This window comes from Macadamia integrifolia, chromosome 7 (genome assembly GCF_013358625.1).
Source record: "Macadamia integrifolia cultivar HAES 741 chromosome 7, SCU_Mint_v3, whole genome shotgun sequence".
Classification (NCBI taxonomy): Eukaryota; Viridiplantae; Streptophyta; class Magnoliopsida; order Proteales; family Proteaceae; genus Macadamia; species Macadamia integrifolia.
The window spans coordinates 20,552,663-20,571,439 of NC_056563.1; the positions used below are offsets into that span (position 1 = coordinate 20,552,663).

The 18,777-nt window shown below is 38.3% G+C and overlaps 1 protein-coding gene across 4 annotated transcripts in view; it reads left to right on the top strand.

The window, feature by feature from the left end:
* LOC122084383 (probable manganese-transporting ATPase PDR2) overlaps positions 1-18,777 on the top strand; it is a 58,423-nt gene that overhangs the window by 23,266 nt on the left and 16,380 nt on the right. For all 4 annotated transcript variants that reach the window (XM_042652601.1, XM_042652598.1, XM_042652599.1 and 1 more), the window contains 6 exons: positions 3,763-3,945; positions 4,299-4,349; positions 4,439-4,564; positions 4,945-5,024; positions 12,240-12,348; positions 15,154-15,282. In XM_042652601.1, the coding sequence (XP_042508535.1) occupies positions 3,763-3,945; positions 4,299-4,349; positions 4,439-4,564; positions 4,945-5,024; positions 12,240-12,348; positions 15,154-15,282 (678 nt within the window). The remainder of the gene's footprint in view (positions 1-3,762; positions 3,946-4,298; positions 4,350-4,438; positions 4,565-4,944; positions 5,025-12,239; positions 12,349-15,153; positions 15,283-18,777) is intronic.

Genomic DNA, 18,777 nt, shown 5'->3' on the forward strand with positions numbered 1-18,777 from the left:
AAAAAAAAAAAAAAAAGAAGAAAAGGAGCAGCAAGAAGAGAAGAAAAGACGAAGAAGAAGAAGTAGAATAGGGAGAGACGCAGACCTGAATTCCGTTGGACCCCTGAAGTGGCTCGCCTCCCTTTCTTTTCTCCTCACTTTGATTCCCAACCAGAAAATCCCACCGCCTCCTCTTTCTTTGTCCGACAACCAAAAAAAAAAAAAAGAAGTCGACGACGAAGGAGAAGGAAAGTCGAGAAGAGAGAGAGATAGAAGCTAGAAGAAAAGAAGAAGAAGAAGTAGAAGCAGAGAGAGAAGACGAAGAGACTTACCTGGTTCCGACTTCCTCCTTTGCCGACTCATTCTCGGGTTCGATAGATCAGAGTCCTCTCTGCTGGTTCCGTCTCCAAGAAGGAGATCCCTACCCTTCTGTCGGTAATCCAAAACCCCACCCCAAATATTTCTCCCTTAATCTTTTTAATTTGTTTGATTTCCCCACTTTGCCCCTTTGTTTCTCTTTAATTCTTTTATCCCTCTTATTTTTTTCTTATTTACAATTAGACCCCTGCCCATATGTGATACACCCCTTTGTGGTTTACTTGAATCTCAAGTAATTGCAATTCTGCCCTTCCCAAAAAAAAAAAAGTGTTATTTCCTATTCTACCATATATTCTTGAGTGCTATTTTGTTAATCATCACCATAGTTGCCAATAGTGAAGTTGTTCAGCAGCTGAATTCTTATAAAGGAGAAACTGATACAAAATTTGATGCTCTCACTAACATGGTCACGTCCCTAAAAACAATGGTGGAATCTATGCAAGTTTCTATTGATCGTTTGGTGGCAGCAGATAAAGGAAAGAGTCACATTCAATCTGGGGATTCTTCCAACACCACTCCATAGGATCTGCCAGTAACACTACCACCACCACCACATCATACACCACCACCACCACCTCCACCACCATATGGGACTGGTAGACATGATGATGGAGCAGAAAGAGCAGCAAAACTGGATGTCCTTGATTTTTATGGAGACAATAATCCAGAATTGTAACTTGACTGGATTCACAGTTTAAATGCATTCTTCAGATGGTACGGGTTGACTGAGGCTCGAAAGATCTTATTTGCAGAGGCCAAACTGAAAGGCACGGCTCGAGTCTGGTGGATCAAGCAACAACAACAGAACCGAACCCGAGGCATTGGTTTGGTCACTACTTGGGCTGAAATGTATGAAGTCATGAATCGGCGATTCTTGCCTTCTGATTACAAGCAACGCATGCATCTCAGGTTTGCACAGTTGAAACAAGAGAATTTGACCGTTGAAGAGTATGTTGCTAGATTTTATTATTTCGCCACTCATTTTGACTTTGAGTGGGATGAAGAAGTCTTAGTGGCCCAATTTCGCAATGGTTTGCACCCTCAATTTAGTGCTGCCCTTGCATCTAGTCGATTGCCTACCATGGAAGATGCCGTACAAGTAGCATATCAGGTTGAGGAAAGTCTGAAACGCCCATACAACCGGAGAAATTTTGCAGATACTTTTTCTCGAGGTACTAGTTCCGTTTGGCAACAGTCTCCTACCCAAGAGAGGTCATCTAGCAAACCACAGGCAAGTGCTACATCTATGGCCTCTTCACGACCTAGTCGGCCGTATTCTCCACCTCGACATGTCTCTGAAATGTCATCTTCACGGCCTACTCGCCCATACTCACCTCTCGGCGTGGTTCAGATAAACTTTCTGATTCTTTAAAATTTACAGTTCGGTGCTACTCATGCCGTGGATTTGGACATATTAGTGCTTAATGTCCCAGCCGTTTGGTTGCTTTTATTGATAAGGATTCTCCTATACCATATATTCCCGAAGAGCAACTTGGTTCTGACACAGTTGATTTAAGAGAAGAGCGTGCAACAGGTGAAGTCAATGACACTCTCAGTGACGAAGACCAACATCCTTTTTATGTCATTCGTCATGTGTTGACCACTCAAAAGGCCACTGAAAATGAAGATTGGCGCCGCAGTAGTATTTTTCAGACTCGTGTGAAGTGCAATGATCAGTTGTTAACCTTGGTCATTGATGGAGGCAGTTGCACTAATGTTGTCTCTGAAGACGCTGTTCGTAAGCTGGGATTGAGTACAGAACCACATCCTAATCCTTACAAGGTTGCTTGGGTGAACAACACTAATCTCAAAATCACAGATAAGTGCTTGGTCACATATTCTATTGGTGGATTTAAGGATACAGTCCAATGTGATGTCCTCCCTCTGAAGGTGTGCCACATCCTTCTTGGTCGACCTTGGTTGTTTGATAAGAAAGTACAACATTGTGGCTATGCCAATACCTATGCCTTCAAGCATGCCAACAAGACTATGAAGTTTCATCCTGCCAAAGATCTCCCTGAAATTAAGCTCAAGAAGATGGTAGGATCATTTCCTCATTCAGCGTATTCCTTCAGACGGTCTCCTCGGTCCTTTCCCTAACTCGACGGAGTCGAGTTCTTTTCAGAGGGGAGAGTTGATGCAGATATGGCTGCCATTTCTTGGTTGGACCAGCATGACCGGCTTTGGAAGCCAAGAGCCAAGAAGAACCGGTCCAGCCCAGGGTTTTGGTCCAACAAGGGTTGGAAATAAAATTAGTAGTTTACCTAGTATTTTATTTCATACTTTTAGTTTCCAGACTTGAACGTAGGAGTAGGATTTATTTCCTTGCTTTGGTTTCCTTTTTATAGTGGTTTCCTAATTTAGGCTAGTTTCCATTCCAGTTAAGTTTCTAATTTCATGTTCCTATTTTCCTATATATTGGTTGTAATCGACTGAAGATTTAGAGAGCAATTTGATTATTGAATGAATGTTTGAGTGTGATCCTCCTTTTCCCCATCTCTACTCTGATTTCCCCTTCCTTCCCTAAGGGTTCTTTATCAAAGGGTAAAAGTTCAATGTGGCAGGCCTTATGGTTGAAATGGGGCTTGAAACTTGACATGTGGCTACTTCCCTAGATTTGAAACAAGTATATATATATATATATATATATATAAACAGAAAAAAGACTGTCAGGTCGTAGATTGGAAATTTCAACACCAACTTTCTGGTATTTATCATATTATATGCAAAAAATAATTTCTAAAATGTTCTGTTGAATGTGGCCAAATCTTCACCAATATGCCGCAAACAATGTCGTTGGAGTGACATGGCAACCCCCAGCACCGTATCCAGAAACTTGTAGAGGTGAGGTGGCAAAAATAGGCCAAAGTGTGGGTTTTCCTTCTTCCTGCAGAGAAAAGGGGCAAAACAGGTGAAGTAGCTGAAGTTCGGTTGAAATTTCAACCAGGCACATTCAAAACATAAATACCCTGTTGAACCGTATCGCTGAAATGATACGATATAGGATCGAAATTTTGGCAAAACACCGAAATTTCAACCGGAACATTGTCAATTCTCTGATTCGTATGATATTGTGACTCAGCAACTTAGAAATATCCAAAATTCCAGCTAGATTTTGCCGAGTTTTCGAACTTTGGCAACTCCAAGAGATTTAGTATGCGTCCAATGGTTGGGTTAATGATATGAGATCATCGTTGGCACTGCATCTGGCTTTTGATGGCAAGAGTTCCTGCATAGAGCCATGTAAATGAGATATTTTCTTACAAAGAATATTGTTCTACTGCTTTTTATTTATGCATTCCTACTCGTGTTATTCCATGATATTGGGCACTGCTTGTGTTGGCATGCTAATTTCTTTCTTTTCCCCCCTTCCTCTGTATGACAATGATGCCATCTTTGATGCAGGGTTTGGAAGATCCAACAAGGAGCAGATACAAGCTTTTCTTGAGTTGTTCCTTGATTATTACCTCTGTCATCCCACCTGAGCTGCCAATGGAGCTATCAATAGCTGTTAATACATCTTTAATTGCATTAGCACGACGTGGGATATTCTGCACAGAACCGTTTCGAATTCCCTTTGCTGGGAAGGTCAGTAGGCTGATGCTAATACCTGTGGGCATTGCACCCAATCTGATGGGAATTTTGGATATTATTTTCCATTTGATCTGTTATGCTTAGGACACCTATGAAATGAATATTGCTGCTGCAACTGCCAAATCTTGGATTCAGAGACAGCCAACAATTTGTATAATCTGATAATGCCAAGATTTCGAGCTATTTTCTCATTCTGAACCCTTATTTTCCATCTCCCTTCCTTTCTTAAAATGATAGTTAGGTGCGACCTTTGTAGGATACAATGTCAAGTCCATGAAACTTCCATGTGGCATAGACGTCCATCTGGAAGCTATTCATCTTACACTGTGAGGCACTTTTCTCTGCAGGTTGATATTTGTTGTTTTGACAAGACAGGAACTCTCACATCAGATGACATGGTATGAAAATTGCAAGGCTGGCCTGCTTTTTGGTTCATTGTTGTATATCTTTCATAGACTTCATGGTTTTCTGCTTGGGTCCTTTTCAGGAGTTCCGTGGAGTAGATGGACTGACAGACAGTCTGGATTTACAGTCAGATATGACTAATGTGCCCGTTAGGACAGTGGAAATTCTTGCTGCTTGTCATGCCTTGGTGTTTGTTGACAACAAACTGGTATGCTAGAATGTAGTTTCCTGGGATGAAACAGTGTTTACAAGCTTCTTATCACTTTGCAACTCATTCAGAGACAAAACCCTATAAAACTGCCGAGCCGGATGCCACTCTGCCAAACAGAAAGCTTTTTACATTTTTTAATGCTGAATTGATAAGCAAACCATAGATGAAAAAAAGAGCTGTGGTATCATGCTATGGAAACTGAGCCATTACAGGAAGATATCCATTTGATTATGATACTTGTGGCACTCCGCTGAGTTCCTGGATAGTACTTGAGATACTTCCTCAAGTGTCTTTCATTGTATTGCAGATTACATCTGCTTGTTCAGGAAAGTTAAGGCCTCCAAAAATCTTCTTTAAAATCTTTTTTTTTTCTGTAGGTTGGTGATCCTCTTGAAAAGGCAGCACTTAAAGGTGTAGATTGGGCTTATACATCTGATGAGAAGGCTATGCCAAAAAAGTAAGTCATAATACAAATTGACATCAGTACTCTAGTTATATTGTATGGAGCATTGTGCTCCAGAAGTTCTTATGCTTTCATTCCTGAGAAATTACCCTCTTTCTTTTAGAATTTGGACTTTATCTCCCTCTTTTCCTTGCAATGACTATTCCATAGCCAAATTGTGTGCACAAACATCACTTGTCCTTGGAAAACTGAATCACACTGAAAAAATAATATGAGGTACTGAATATCAAAGATAAAAGGCTGCAGCATCCATGGTCATACTCATACCTTTTCCTGATCTCAATTTTTGATTGATGTAGTCTTGCACTTCCTTTGTATCCAACAGCAGCTGTATGCTTCTAATCTTCAACAAGTAAGCAATCTTCAGAGCAAAGATAAATGCTTAACATTTTGCCTCCTTTGGTCCAGAAGTTCTGCGCCAATGTTGTCCTACTGCGGCAGCATTCATTTTTACATCAGTAAAAACACAACCAAGGCCTCAAAAATCACTTCCTAATCTGCAAGAAGCATTACAAGATGCTGATATACATGCTTCTTTGATAGCTGAATTAAACTTATCCTGCAGAGGAATTTGAGACGATTATTCAAATCCAACAATGGCAAAGTCATCATGAGCCATTTTATCATCAGATGCGTATGATTCTCTGATCTGTTTCTAACATTTGAGATTACCATATCATAGCTTGGCTGGACATTAAAACCACTGCTGTTTCTTGACATTCAGATGCCCCTCATGACCACCTCCAGTTTGTCAATAGGTTAAGTACTGCTACATTCCAAATTCCCAATATTGTAAGTAGTAAGTACTGCTACATTCTAAATTCCCAATCGGATCTGTTTAGCATTCTGGACTAAAAAAATCTTGTGGGAGGTGTATATATTTGTGCCCAACCATACTCTTCTTGGAAGCCGCAGTTGAACAAGCACTGCTTCAAAGTATCCTCATAATTCTGACAAGGAGCAGATTGGGTTATCTAGTTTCTTCCATCAGAAGAAAGTGATTCTTGGTGGTGCAGGGAGTTACAAAAACTCTCCGGGGAATTGAATGTATGGCATTTATGTAGATTGAGCCTGCAAAAAAAGGGGTTGTTGACTTGTTGGTTCGATCAAACCAGACCAGCCAGCCCCATTGTTGGTCCATCAAGCCAACCCAAAACCAGAAATTACTGTTCACGTGAACAGTAATTTGGTCCCTTTTTGTTTCCTTTTTTGTGTTAACAAGTAGCCAAAGTCAGATTTAGTCTTCTAGAATAGTCCTGTCTTATGTTAGTTTCTTAGAGTACACGTCAGTAGTTAGTTACTGAAAGTCATTAGTTTCTATTTTATGTTAGTTTCCTTTTTTAGTTTGTTTCAAATTTGTAAGGTTGTGCCTGGCCTATTTAAAGAGACCTTTGCAATCAATTTGAGGAGATTGAATGAAGTTTATTTAAGATGGCCATATGCTGTTTTGCTGTGGGATGCGGTTGGCTAAGAGGCCTTAGGTGAGATGCCCAAAACCTAACCTTCTTCTTCCCCTTCTCAATCCCTCCATCGATTTCTATTTTCTTTTCTTTATTTTCTGTTTTAGCCTTTGTGAGAAAGTGATTTGAGTCTGCTTAGAAGTGTGATTGAAGATCCAAGATCAGCCACCACATTTAGATTGAATTCACCCACAAGTTCCAGGATTGATCACCATTGTTAGGGTTTTGGAGAGAAATCGATCAAGGCCCAAGCTCCCCAACCAGAAGCCATCTTCAGAAGCCCTTTGGAGGGTTTGTTCTCCACATCAAGGAGGCCAGTTGACCAGCAGCTTGAGTCCAAGTGAAGGCTGTACTTGGAGTTTTCCCGAATCTTCCAATTGTTTCCTAATTGGTAACCTACATCAGATCTCCTAAACCAGCCAACAGTTCGAGCTCATCTTTTGAAGGATACCTACATAGGTTACAAGGGATCTTCATTCCAATATTGAGGATCATCCGATGCAAGGAACCCTAGTTTCTGAATAGCGGTCAAAAGTTTTCTAATTCATGTTGACGAGATATATCTCAATTCAGCCGGAATAATTTGTTCAGATTTTGGTGGTTATCTGAGTTGTGGTTTGTGAGTAATCAATATCTCCTAGATTCAGCCTTTTTTTTTTCCAGATCTGAGTATTCGGTTGAATCTGAACTTTATTTGTGTGTTGGAGTTTATGATGGATCCTACAGGGACTATTACCCCTTGGTAATCTGGTCTTACATCAATTTATCTGTTTTGGGTGATGAGGCAGATTAGAAGTAGTAAAAGAGTTGATAGCCAACCTATAGGTGTTGCTTTTACAACTTCTTTTTCCTCTGTTTCCATCCCCAAAACTGTTACTGTCAGACCCCAAGTGGAAGCAAGCCATGTTTGAGGAAATAATGGCACTCGAGAAGAATTGTACCTGGAAACTAGTTGATCTTCCTAGGGGGAGAATTCCAGTTGGATACAGGTCTATACAATCAAATACGGATCAGATGGTGCTATTGAGAGATATAAAGCAAGATTGGTGGCCAAAGGGCATAGTAAGGTGTATGGAATTGATTATTAGGCGACTTCTGCTCATTTGGCCAAACATAACTCAATAAGAGTTCTCTTATCAGTAGCGGCAAATAGAGATTGGCCCTTATATCAATTCGATGTAATGAATGCCTTGCTCCATGGTGACTTATAGGAGGAAGTGCACACATGCAGCCTCCACCTGGCTTCAAGTGTCTTTCAGCTACAGGGAAGGTGTGGTGTCTTTTCAACAAGGCTTTGTATGGTCTCAAACAGTCCCCAAAGGCTTGGTTTGAGAGGTTCATGTATGCTATTATGAAGAATGGATATTCCTAGAGTCAAGCTGACCACACCTAATTTAGCCGGCGAAGTAATGATACTATTACTGCACTAATTGTATATGTTGATGACGTTGTAGTGACTGGAGATGACATAGCTGAAATAGCTAGACTAAAGACTTACTTGGCTAAATAGTTTGAAACCAAAGATCTTGGACACTTGAAGTATTTCTTGGGAATTGAAGCGTCAAGGTCTAAGAAGGGGATAAATATATGTCAAAAGAAGTTTGTGCTGGACCTGTTGAAAGAAATAGGGATGTTGGGCTGCAAACTGCAACTTTTCCTATCTATGGGGAAGATTGTGGTCCTTCCCTTGATGCAGGGAAATACTAGAGTCTAGTGGGGAAGCTTATCTATCTATCTTTGGCTCGCCCAGACATTACCTATGCAGTTGGAATGGTGAGCCAGTTTATGCATGCTCCCAAAAGTGGGCACTTGGATGCTATGTACCGCACCTCAAATACTTGAAGTCCTCTCCAGGGAAAGGGTTATTGTATTCCAAGAACAACCACTTGAGGATATAAGGCTAGATAGATGCTGTTTGGGTTGGATCCATCTTCGACAGACGGTCTACATCAAGCTATTGAACATTTGTAGGTGGCAATTTGGTCACATGGAAGAGCAAGAATAGCCTGTTGTGGTTAGGTCAACTGTAGAGGCAGAATTTAGGGCAATGGCTTATGGAGTTTGTGAGCTTGTATGGTTGAAACGGTTAGCTTAGGAGTTGGGTTTTGAGTCTTTTGACATTAAAGGGCCTATACGGCTCTATTGTGATAACAAGATAGTTATAAGTATTGCTTACAACCCGGTGCAGCATGACAGGACAAAGCACATTGAAGTGGACTGGCAATTCATAAAGGAGAAAATAGGCTTTGGTTCCATTTGCACTCCCTTCGTGAAGACATGATCAGTTGGCAGACATCTTTACCAAAGCGCTCATTTGTCACCAGTTTAGTACCTTGTATGCAAACTGGGAATGAAATTTATTCTCCAGCTTGAGGGGAAGTGTTAGAGTTTATATAATAAGGGTACTTTAGGAAAAGTCTATTATATCATTCTCTTATTGTATTTTCTATTTTTCCCTTTTACCTCCCTGGGGAGGTGTATGTAATTCCTTATCTTTTGTTAGTAAAGCAATATATATGTGGTAGAGAAAATATCCTCTATACACAACATTTCCACCATTCTCTTCTCCTTTCTCCTCTTCTTCCCCAACCCTCTATTCTCTTGTTGTCTTGTTCTCTTGTTTCTCCTTCCACCTTCATATTCTAACTCAAGGCTTTCATTTTCTTTGCAGAGTTTAACCATACTTTTATCTATTCAACTAGTTTTATTCCCTGATCACCTCATCCCTCATTTTTTCTTAGAAGTCTTCAAATAAGAAGGATGCATATATCTAAGCTCCACAACTGAAGCTATGGATCTTGTTAAAACACTTTAAGTGATATAATAGAAGGTCCACTGCCTGAGGCTACGGACCCTATCTAAAACCACTTATTTAAGTGATATGATCATAGTATCAAGTTCCACATCCAAAATATGGAACCTGATAAGAAATCATTATTCTTTAATTAGTAGTTTATTAAAGTTGGAATAATTTTAATATTACATAAGTAGCTATTATATTTAAAAAATTGTATATCCATGGGTTCGTAATCCTATATTTTAGGGTTTGCAAAGTCTAGAACCTGTCCATGTTGTGCTCCAACACCTACACCCACTTCCTAGTAAGTTAGATTAGATTTATGTGATAATAGCAAATTATTACATTTTTGTTCACATAGTATTTATAATTTGGTAGAAATAAATTTTTTTTAACAAAGTTTTAAATTGAAATACATTAATGATGAAAGAGCAATTTACATCCCCCTCCCTGTATTTTGGTTCTTATTACATCCCCCTCCCCTATGTTTTTAGAAATTATATCCCCCTCCCCTATAGTATGTTATATCTTACAAGTAGACCCACTCCGTTAAGTTTAAACCGTTAAATTTGTCCAATATTTTTTTAATACCTATATTACCCTTCTATTGTGTGCTTTGACTCTTTCACCCTCTCACCCTTTCAAAACAAAACCTTGATATATAGTGACCTAAAAGAGGGGAAAAAAGAAAAACTGAAACTGCGTAAACCAACCACCGCTGCAGGTAACAGTTGATCTAAGCTACCGAAGGCCCAAAAGCAAAAACCGTTGACACTTGTAACAATCCCAGATAGTGGTGTTGATGGTGGTGGGGCGGGGGTTGTAAGGGAGGAGGAGATGGTGGCGGCGATAGCAGTGGTGGTGGTGGTTGATGATTCGGCCGCTGAGAATTGTGGCATTAAGCTTTTGTTTCTCCCAAATCAATTCTCCCTCTCTTTTCCTCTTTAAAAAATTGTAAGAAATTTTCACTTAAAATTGGATTGCTTCTGTTTAATTAATCTATGGAATAGATGAAAACGTTGCCCCTATAGCATTTATTTTGCATACTTCACAATAGTTTGCTTACATGGTTGAGGGAAAAGCGTTTGATTCATTCTTTCCGCTGAAATTTGTTTGATCAGCTACACTAACTATTGTGATCATTTTCTGTTGTGATCATTGTGACTTTTGAGTTTGTTTTTTGGGTAAAATAGATCATAGTCACATGTTTTTCTTATAGGTTTTGAATCTCCGATCACAACAGCATAATGAAGCGGGTTTTACAAGAGATCATCGCCGTGTGATGGCCAAAACATGACTATTTCCAACCCCTGCCCCCCAGAGAAAGTACTCACTCCGTCGATCAAAACCCCTATGCCGATTGCCGGAGAAACATAACAACGAACCAATGTAAAGAAGGAAAACCTTAGAGTTGAATATGCCCTAATTTCTGATTCAGCAACGAATGAATTGAAATGGAAGATGGGTGAATGGGAAATCCCTTCACCCATTTTTTAAGGTTAATATCTTTAAAGGCTAAAATTGACTTTTAACATTTAAAATTAACACCACACTAACACTGTCGACTGACAGGGGAGGATGATGTAATTTCTAAAAATACAGGGGAAGAAGATGTAATAATAGCAAAGTACAAGGGAGGGGGATGTAAATTGCTCATGATGAAAATAGGTCAACTAAGTCTCTGGTATATCCTATCCTAATAACAGAATTGACATGTGCAATAGCCACTTTATGCGGTTAAATCTAAGAATAATTTTAGTAATATAAATCTATGTGATTAATTTGGAAAAATATCAAATAATTTTCAAAATATGATACAATCACCATAGGCAAATGTTATTTGGAGTAGCTTCTGGCGTATGGATTTACAGACAATTCTACATTCGTACTGGTTGGTTGTTTTCGCTAATCATGGTGTCTGCATAAGCCATAATGCCTTATAATTGGAACATGTCGCAGCAGTATGTTTTAACCATTTAGAGTAAGCAATTGAGTTATTTCTTAAATAAGCTAATGACTTCGTCCTGCTTGGACTCCTTATTTGTTGCTCATAGATTCTCCTTTTTTTAATTTATTGCTCTATTTCTATAAACATGAATGTTTTTTCCCTCTGGCCTCCATTCATCGAAGTTGAATTTTTTTTACCTTTTCTAATTTATTTCCTGTTTTTTCTGAATTCCATTATTTCAAAATGCTCTAGTGACATCATCATGACATTTCTGTGAACTCTGACTAACAAAATTATTGCACATATTGAACCTTGGTAAGTCCGCTACTAGCAAAAGTAGTTCGTAGAATCATGTTATTGTATTCCTTACCTTGAAGGTCTATCATTTTGATTCTGGAGCTTACTTTTCCCTGGGAAGCTATGGAAATCTGGTTGCTCTGTTTTTAGGATGGAGATTGAAAACTGGGAAGCTAGTGAAACTCTTGAGAAAAGATTGATGAAATTTTTGGGGAAGACCATGCACACATATGCAAGATAAAGGACAAGCATATTTCTTGTGCATGTTAAGCTTTCTTTTCTTTATTCCCATCTTTTCCCCAAACTTGTTTTCACTGCATAAAATAAGCTTATAAACCAAAATACTAATGCTGCACATGTTTTCTTTCCCCTAATATGACATGACTTTATAGATGGTCCCAAATGTATGCTTTATAATCATAGGAAACAAACCTTTAAAATGTGATTGTTAGATCTCCTGGTATATTGCATAGTCCATTGGATATATGTGCTGCATCCATTAATCATTCCAGTACATGCTTTTTCTAGAGCAGCTGGCATGCATCTTGGAACATTTTTACTAGTTCTCAACTAGGTGGATTCTCAATTAGTTATTTCCTGGTACTTTTGTCATTTTTTCAAGTCATTGAATATCAGCTATTATGTTATATGAGAGCATTGTTTGGATTTTTATTTTTTTTTACTTGTCTCCTTTTCTGGACTTGCAGGGGGGGTGGCCAAGCTGTGCAGATTATTCAAAGACATCATTTTGCTTCTCACTTGAAAAGAATGTCAGTTATTGTTCGTGTTCAGGAGGAATTTTTTGCTTTTGTGAAGGTGTGTTGGTTGAATTCTGTTTCTAGTACAAACTTTGCAGTATTAATCCTTGTTTGCAAATTACTTGTCTGCAATGCCACTGTAATTTAGAATTTAATTTTTATTTTTTAATGCTATTTTAATGGTTATCCATGGGATAGAGTGCTATTTTCTATTATGCTTTACGTACCAGTGCCAGTGCATGAGCCCATGCTAGAAAATTGTGAACCTTATTTTATGAAATTGTCAAATACATTTATGGCTGCATACATTTGCCCCTCCTAGGCCCTGCAATAGCAGGAGCCTCGTGCACTGGATTTCTATTTTTATCAAATACATTTATGGATATATCAACACATGTAGATATGTAAGTTTGGTCTTGAGCATGCCGAGATCTCGCTAATATCTCTCTTTTTCAAAAAGGCGGGACGAGATGTATGGAAAGTTATAATTGTACATAAACTCGACCGTGATCTTGCCTCTATCTCGCCAAATCTCACCAAGATCTCGCCTCTCTCTACTTTTTTTTTTTCTTTTAAAGAAAAAACACTAAGGAGCGAGGATTTTGGTATTTTTTTCTTGAGGATCTCCATTCCTACACTCATTGAAGCTTAAAAAGTAGAGAATATTACCTCCTCATCCACATTTGGAGTTACTTTAGTTTTCAATGTATGTGAATGTGACTCATCAGTCATCATTGTTAATTGTTAAATAATTAAGTAATTATCTATGATGGCTTTTAAATTTGTATGATTATGTTGTATCATGTGTTGATTGTGGAATGTGGATTGTGGATTGTGGATTGTGGAATAGAGCATTCTGGCTTAGGGTCCGAATAGTCGGAGACTATACATAGGGTGCGAAGTCAAAGTACCATTTTAGGTTTGATTTTAAAAAACTGATGTTTCCATTGTGTTTAGAAGGCCTAAAATAGGTTAAATACCAAGTTCCAGGGTCTACACAGACCATATGGCCACTGAGACCAACCACCGTGTCGACCGGGAAAAAATACATGATCTAGGTGAGGTCTCATCAGATCTCTTTTTGGATCAGCAAGATGGGGGGCGAGAGCGAGATCTTAAACCTTGGTCTTGAGAAGATGAGGATGTACCAAAAGAGATTCATTACTTTTATCTATTTATTTATTTGGATAAGCGAAGTGGAGAATAATTTATCTATAATAAAAGGAGCAGAGCTGTCCATTGCTAAAAAATCCAGTTGAAACAACTAGCAGGCAATAGACCCTGGAACTAAGGTCCAAGAAGTCTCCAAAGCTTTAACCTGCAGCTGCTGATTAGTGCATTCCTGAAATGGAGTGAAGATTTCACCTGGAAACAGCCAAGGCAAGCTAGCAGAAGCAATTCTGTCCTTACAAACCTAAAAATCAAAAGACAGCTATAAAAAGTCTAGGAACTGACTTCAGCTTCAAGCAGACCTGAAACACTTTTGTTAGCAGATAACCTTGAGATGAGATGCTTAATGGTAAGGATATTTTCTTTGTATATGGACCACATAAAGAATTGTGTGTTGATAGAATAACCTTGGCAATTGAACCAGCTGAGAAGTCACCTTGATTAACTCAACAGTTGACAAAGCATTTGGCTGAGATTTAATAACAGAGGAGTTGATGCCATTTTAGTTCCAAACTTGTCATTCTCCTCCTGGCAGCATATGTGGTTCTCAAGGAGGCATAGCAGTAAGTCGGCCCAACCCCAATCTTCGTACTGGCTTGCCAAATGATGTAGTCAGCATCCATTTATTGCTGCTCCAGAGAATTATTAAAAAAATTCCAGAAAATCCACCTTTAGGACTTTATGTCCACACTATACTTCATGCCAAAACCGTAGATGTTTTCCATTGCCCACATTTAGTTTATGCCTTAGATTGAGCAAAACACACTTCATATTTTTGGATATGTCAAATACAATATGCAACACAAGCTTTCACACGAGAACATAGAATATAGTACATGGTACTTTTTGTCTTCTTGTTGAATAGGGAAAAACTGATGTTACATAAATGAAACATTAACGATTCAGTTCTTCCTTAAAAGACCTCATTGTGTAACATGCACATTTAAAAGTAGGTGCTGCAATGCCAGTTGTAGCAAATTAATCTTTTACTAAGCGACACAGCAAGGTACTAGTCAAGTTTACTAAACTTAAATCAGTTTGTATGGTATGTTCTGGAAATTAATTTCTTGAAGTTAACTAAACTCTCTGATTTGTGGGACTTTCCTCAATGTTGGAGCATGTGTCAACACATGTTGGCACAGAGAATTCTGTCAATATGGATGGCATGTGGTTGGACAAGGAGTAGCCTGGTTGGTCATGCAGCAAGCCAGTGCAGAGTTTTATAATTTCGACTTTTGAGGGGTGTGGTCCTGATTCTTGTTGAGAAACGAAAGAAGCCCTATGTTTTGGTTATAATCTGTCAGGGAATGTTAGGTATTGTGATTGAGTAATTTTTGCAACCATGTCCCATGATTTGGCCTATTTGTATCCCACCCCTTTTCTGGTCTGATCCAATATTTTTATTGATTGTGGGAGCATTCAATTGTTCAGATTATTATGGCCATTGTGGAAGGTGCTAATATGTGTGTTTGTTCTTGAGCTGAATTTTTTTTGCTTTTGTCACTGAGGCTGATTTTTTTTTGCTTTTGTCACTGAGGCAGTTATTGGTTATTGAGGGAGAAATATTTAAGATGGCATAACTAAGGAAATTTATTCATCCAAGAAAATAAAAAGGAAAATCAATGTGACTTTAGATTCCTCTTAGCTTCACACCAAGCCCCCAGCTATTTATTTTCTTCTTTCCTTTTTTCAGGGTGCCCCAGAAACTATCCAGGACAGGCTAACTGATTTGCCATCATTGTATGTTGATACCTACAAGAAATATACACGTCAGGGATCTCGAGTCTTGGCCCTTGCATACAAGCATCTTCCAGATATGGCGGTATGAATTGTTTTTGTTTGCCATTCCTTATTTTCAATGGATCAAGCAATTCTTTAGTGCATTGCTTCATTTGGAGTTTTGGACTACCGGTCATCTAAGCTCCAAAGCTTGTGAAGTCATTCTTTTTTCTGTACAAATTATGCACAGATCAGATGTTGCAAAATAAATTAGAAAGAGATTACTATTTATCTGAAGTGTTTGATCCTTATGGCTCTATTTGATTGCAATGGGAATTTTAAAGGGAAGGGAAGTAAAATTTTCATACTTTAAAAAGAAATGTTTATAATCAATATTCCATATGATGGTATAAACTACTTAATTTTTTTAACCATATTTAGTAATGATATATTTTACATGTAATTTTTATATTATAGCAAAGGGTTTTGGATGCAAAGTAAAGTGAAATTTTATAACCAAATATAGAATGATTTGAAGTTAATGTTAAAGTCACATAGGTAATGATTACATATATTTCTTTTTTAAGTATGAAAATTTCACTTCCCTTCCCTTTAGTTCCCCTTACAACCAAACATAGCCTATAATGTTATTGTTATTTACATCCAAGTACCTCTATCTTTCCTTTTACTCAGCAACACAAAAATGGATACTGTATTTATATATTGTAAGTTATTTATGTCACAGAAAAATAGGGGAAAAGCATATTCCATGTATAGTCGACTATATAGCAAAGCCAATAGAGAACCAGAGTGCCCAGAAAATAGTTAGTATATTTCTGTATGATCATCTGAAGCATAGCTGGTTAACATTAGGAAGCTCCCTACATGAGCTTATGAGAATCAGCAGTGAACCAGTATGGAGGCAACAGCAAATAGCTAAGAGATAATCTATGAACTATGGAAAGAAATCCTACTTGATGCCTTCCAAAAGCCCCCAACAAAATAGTGAATGGTAACATCTTGCTGATACCAGAAGCAGCTGGCCATATGGGATCTGAGGCCCCAATGCATAGCTGAAACGAAGAGAGCAATATAGCCGTGATGCATCAATAGGCCAGTTGAATTGGTTCCGAGTATATACTATCTATTTCTCTTGCTGGTGACGTTTTAGCCATAAAAGGGGATTTTTTTTTTCCTGATGGTTACTCATATTATTGCATTATAAGCAGTGGGGACTTGGAACATAAGGATCTTAATAGGAAAAGTGATGCAAACCCGGGTTCAACGACCTCAAATTTGGACTGCCTTGGGCCCACAGATAAAATAACTCAACTCTAAAGCAGTGGTAATGCAGGAGTAGATTACAAGTAACTAACTCCGCAATTTATAACCCCAAACAATACAAATAGGAGCAAGAAACAAAGAAATAATACCATCAAATAAACCCCCAATGATACAATGCCCATATAGGTGCAAAACCAGCCCAAAACCCAACCCGATAGGAGAGAGAAAGACCTTCTATAGAGCTGGAGAGAGAAAGGTGCGGCCAGGTCTGTGGGAGTCCGATTGAGCTATACTTTTGGGTGTAGATAGTCCCTAGGGAGGGCACAAAAACCCCCAAATATGAAGGGCTTCTGACGGCTGGTTATGAAGTTACGCACTTTCTTGAATTTTTCAGACCTAAGAGAGAGAATGTGAAGAATTCTGCAGGAACATCAACTTGTCTTCTTCAGATAACCTTTAAGAGAGGATCGATTGATCTTAGAGTATAGAACCAGTCCTCCAAAGGATTTGTAGATCAGATCTCAAACTTGGGTAGCAATGAGGGTCGATTGGTTTCAAGAACAAGAACTCTTTGGCTGGCTGATTCTGATTTTGTATGCTTTAACAAGTCTGAACTTCGAATAACAATAAATAGAAAATAAAAATAGAAAAAGAAGAATCGATGGAAGGTTGAGAAGGGTGAAAGAGAATAAAGGAATAAGTATCTCACCCCTCAGGTTTTGGGTATCACACCCCTCAAAGGTTTAGGCATCTCACCTCTCAATCACAGTTTTTTTAGCTAAAGAGTAATCACTCAATAATTCATTCATTCCAATATCCAATTATGAGTACATAGGCCCCTCTATTTATAGAGGCCAGAATAGCAATCAAACTACTTAGGAGCTAGTTTTCCAATAGGACTAGACACTCCTACTACAACTAGAAATTCAAAATAAGACTAGGACTTGACTTTATGACTTCAACATGGAGTAGAACTAACTAATTAATAGTCCATATAGGACTTTACAACCGACCAATGGCCTAATGGACCTTTATTGAATTAAATAGCAACTAACTAAACTATTGAATTAAATCCCGTTTTTCTACCTTCTACCCATATTTTAAGCCCATTAAAATGGCCAATTTCAAAGAAAACCCATGGGATCAAAGGCCCAACACATATATAACACAACCCAAGGCTTATTTGCAATAAAATAATCCCAAGTGTATCTACATCAAGTGGCAATCTCATAAATTTGGAGAACCCTTTAGGACCCTTTTGGAAATAAAATAGAACTTAGGACTGAATTGTAATGAAAGTTAAAGGGAGCGGATCAATCTGGAAGTTCAAGAATGTGGATGAATAGAAACTGAGTTGTCAAAAAGTGGTTCTTTGAATAATATAAAATCTGTCATCTTCTGGAATTTCTAGAATTCTGGTTGTCATCAACCTTATGACAGAACACAACCAGTGATGGGGAAGGATCTCTTGCGATCAATCCAACTTCTTACCAGGGACTTCAATTCATTCTAGGGTTTAGGATTAGAACCAAATCTTTTGAATGGAACCAATATTAGATCAAATAATCAAAATCTAAAAAATAATAGAGTCTCTGAAATTAACCCAAGCGGTGAATGCAGTTTCAGATTTGGTTGTGGTGCAGCATCTCACAGCAGAGATGCTATTAGATGGCAAAGCTCTAGGGTTTGGGTTGCCCTATGAGAGCGATCTAGGCTCTAAAATCTCAGACCAAAGTGGTTGTTAACCAGGGAGTTTTGGTCAAGTTCTTCCCAACCCAAAGTACCATCGTTGCTTGTGTTCTTCCTAGCAAAGAAACAGCAATAATCAAGGAAGAGCAGAGAATAGATTCAGAGAAAAGTATAAGAAGAGGGAGAGAACACTATAACAGAAATGTGGAGGAGGAATCAGACCTGTTAGGAAGGAGCCGATTTGAGTGAGAGAAGAGGGTGAAGGATGAATGGCTACTCACAGCAGCAGAGGTAATTGAAAATAACTTCATTCAAAACTCTAATCTTGAATCTATTATATGTATATTTAAAGAGCCGACACTAAAAGAATTGCTTCTGTATGTATTCTGAAATAGACTTGGGAGCCAACTCAAAACTCCTACTGCTACTAATGTATCTGACTTCAACATATTAAAAAAAAAAAATAATAATAATTTAAATCACAAAAATATACCTAATTAACCCTACGTGTAGCTGCAACAAAAAGGGTATGGAGTTGGTAACACACTGAGACACTAGGTGGAAAGTTAAGAAAAAAGAAATAAATAGATTTAAAATTTTCTTAGAGTACAATAATATAATTGGG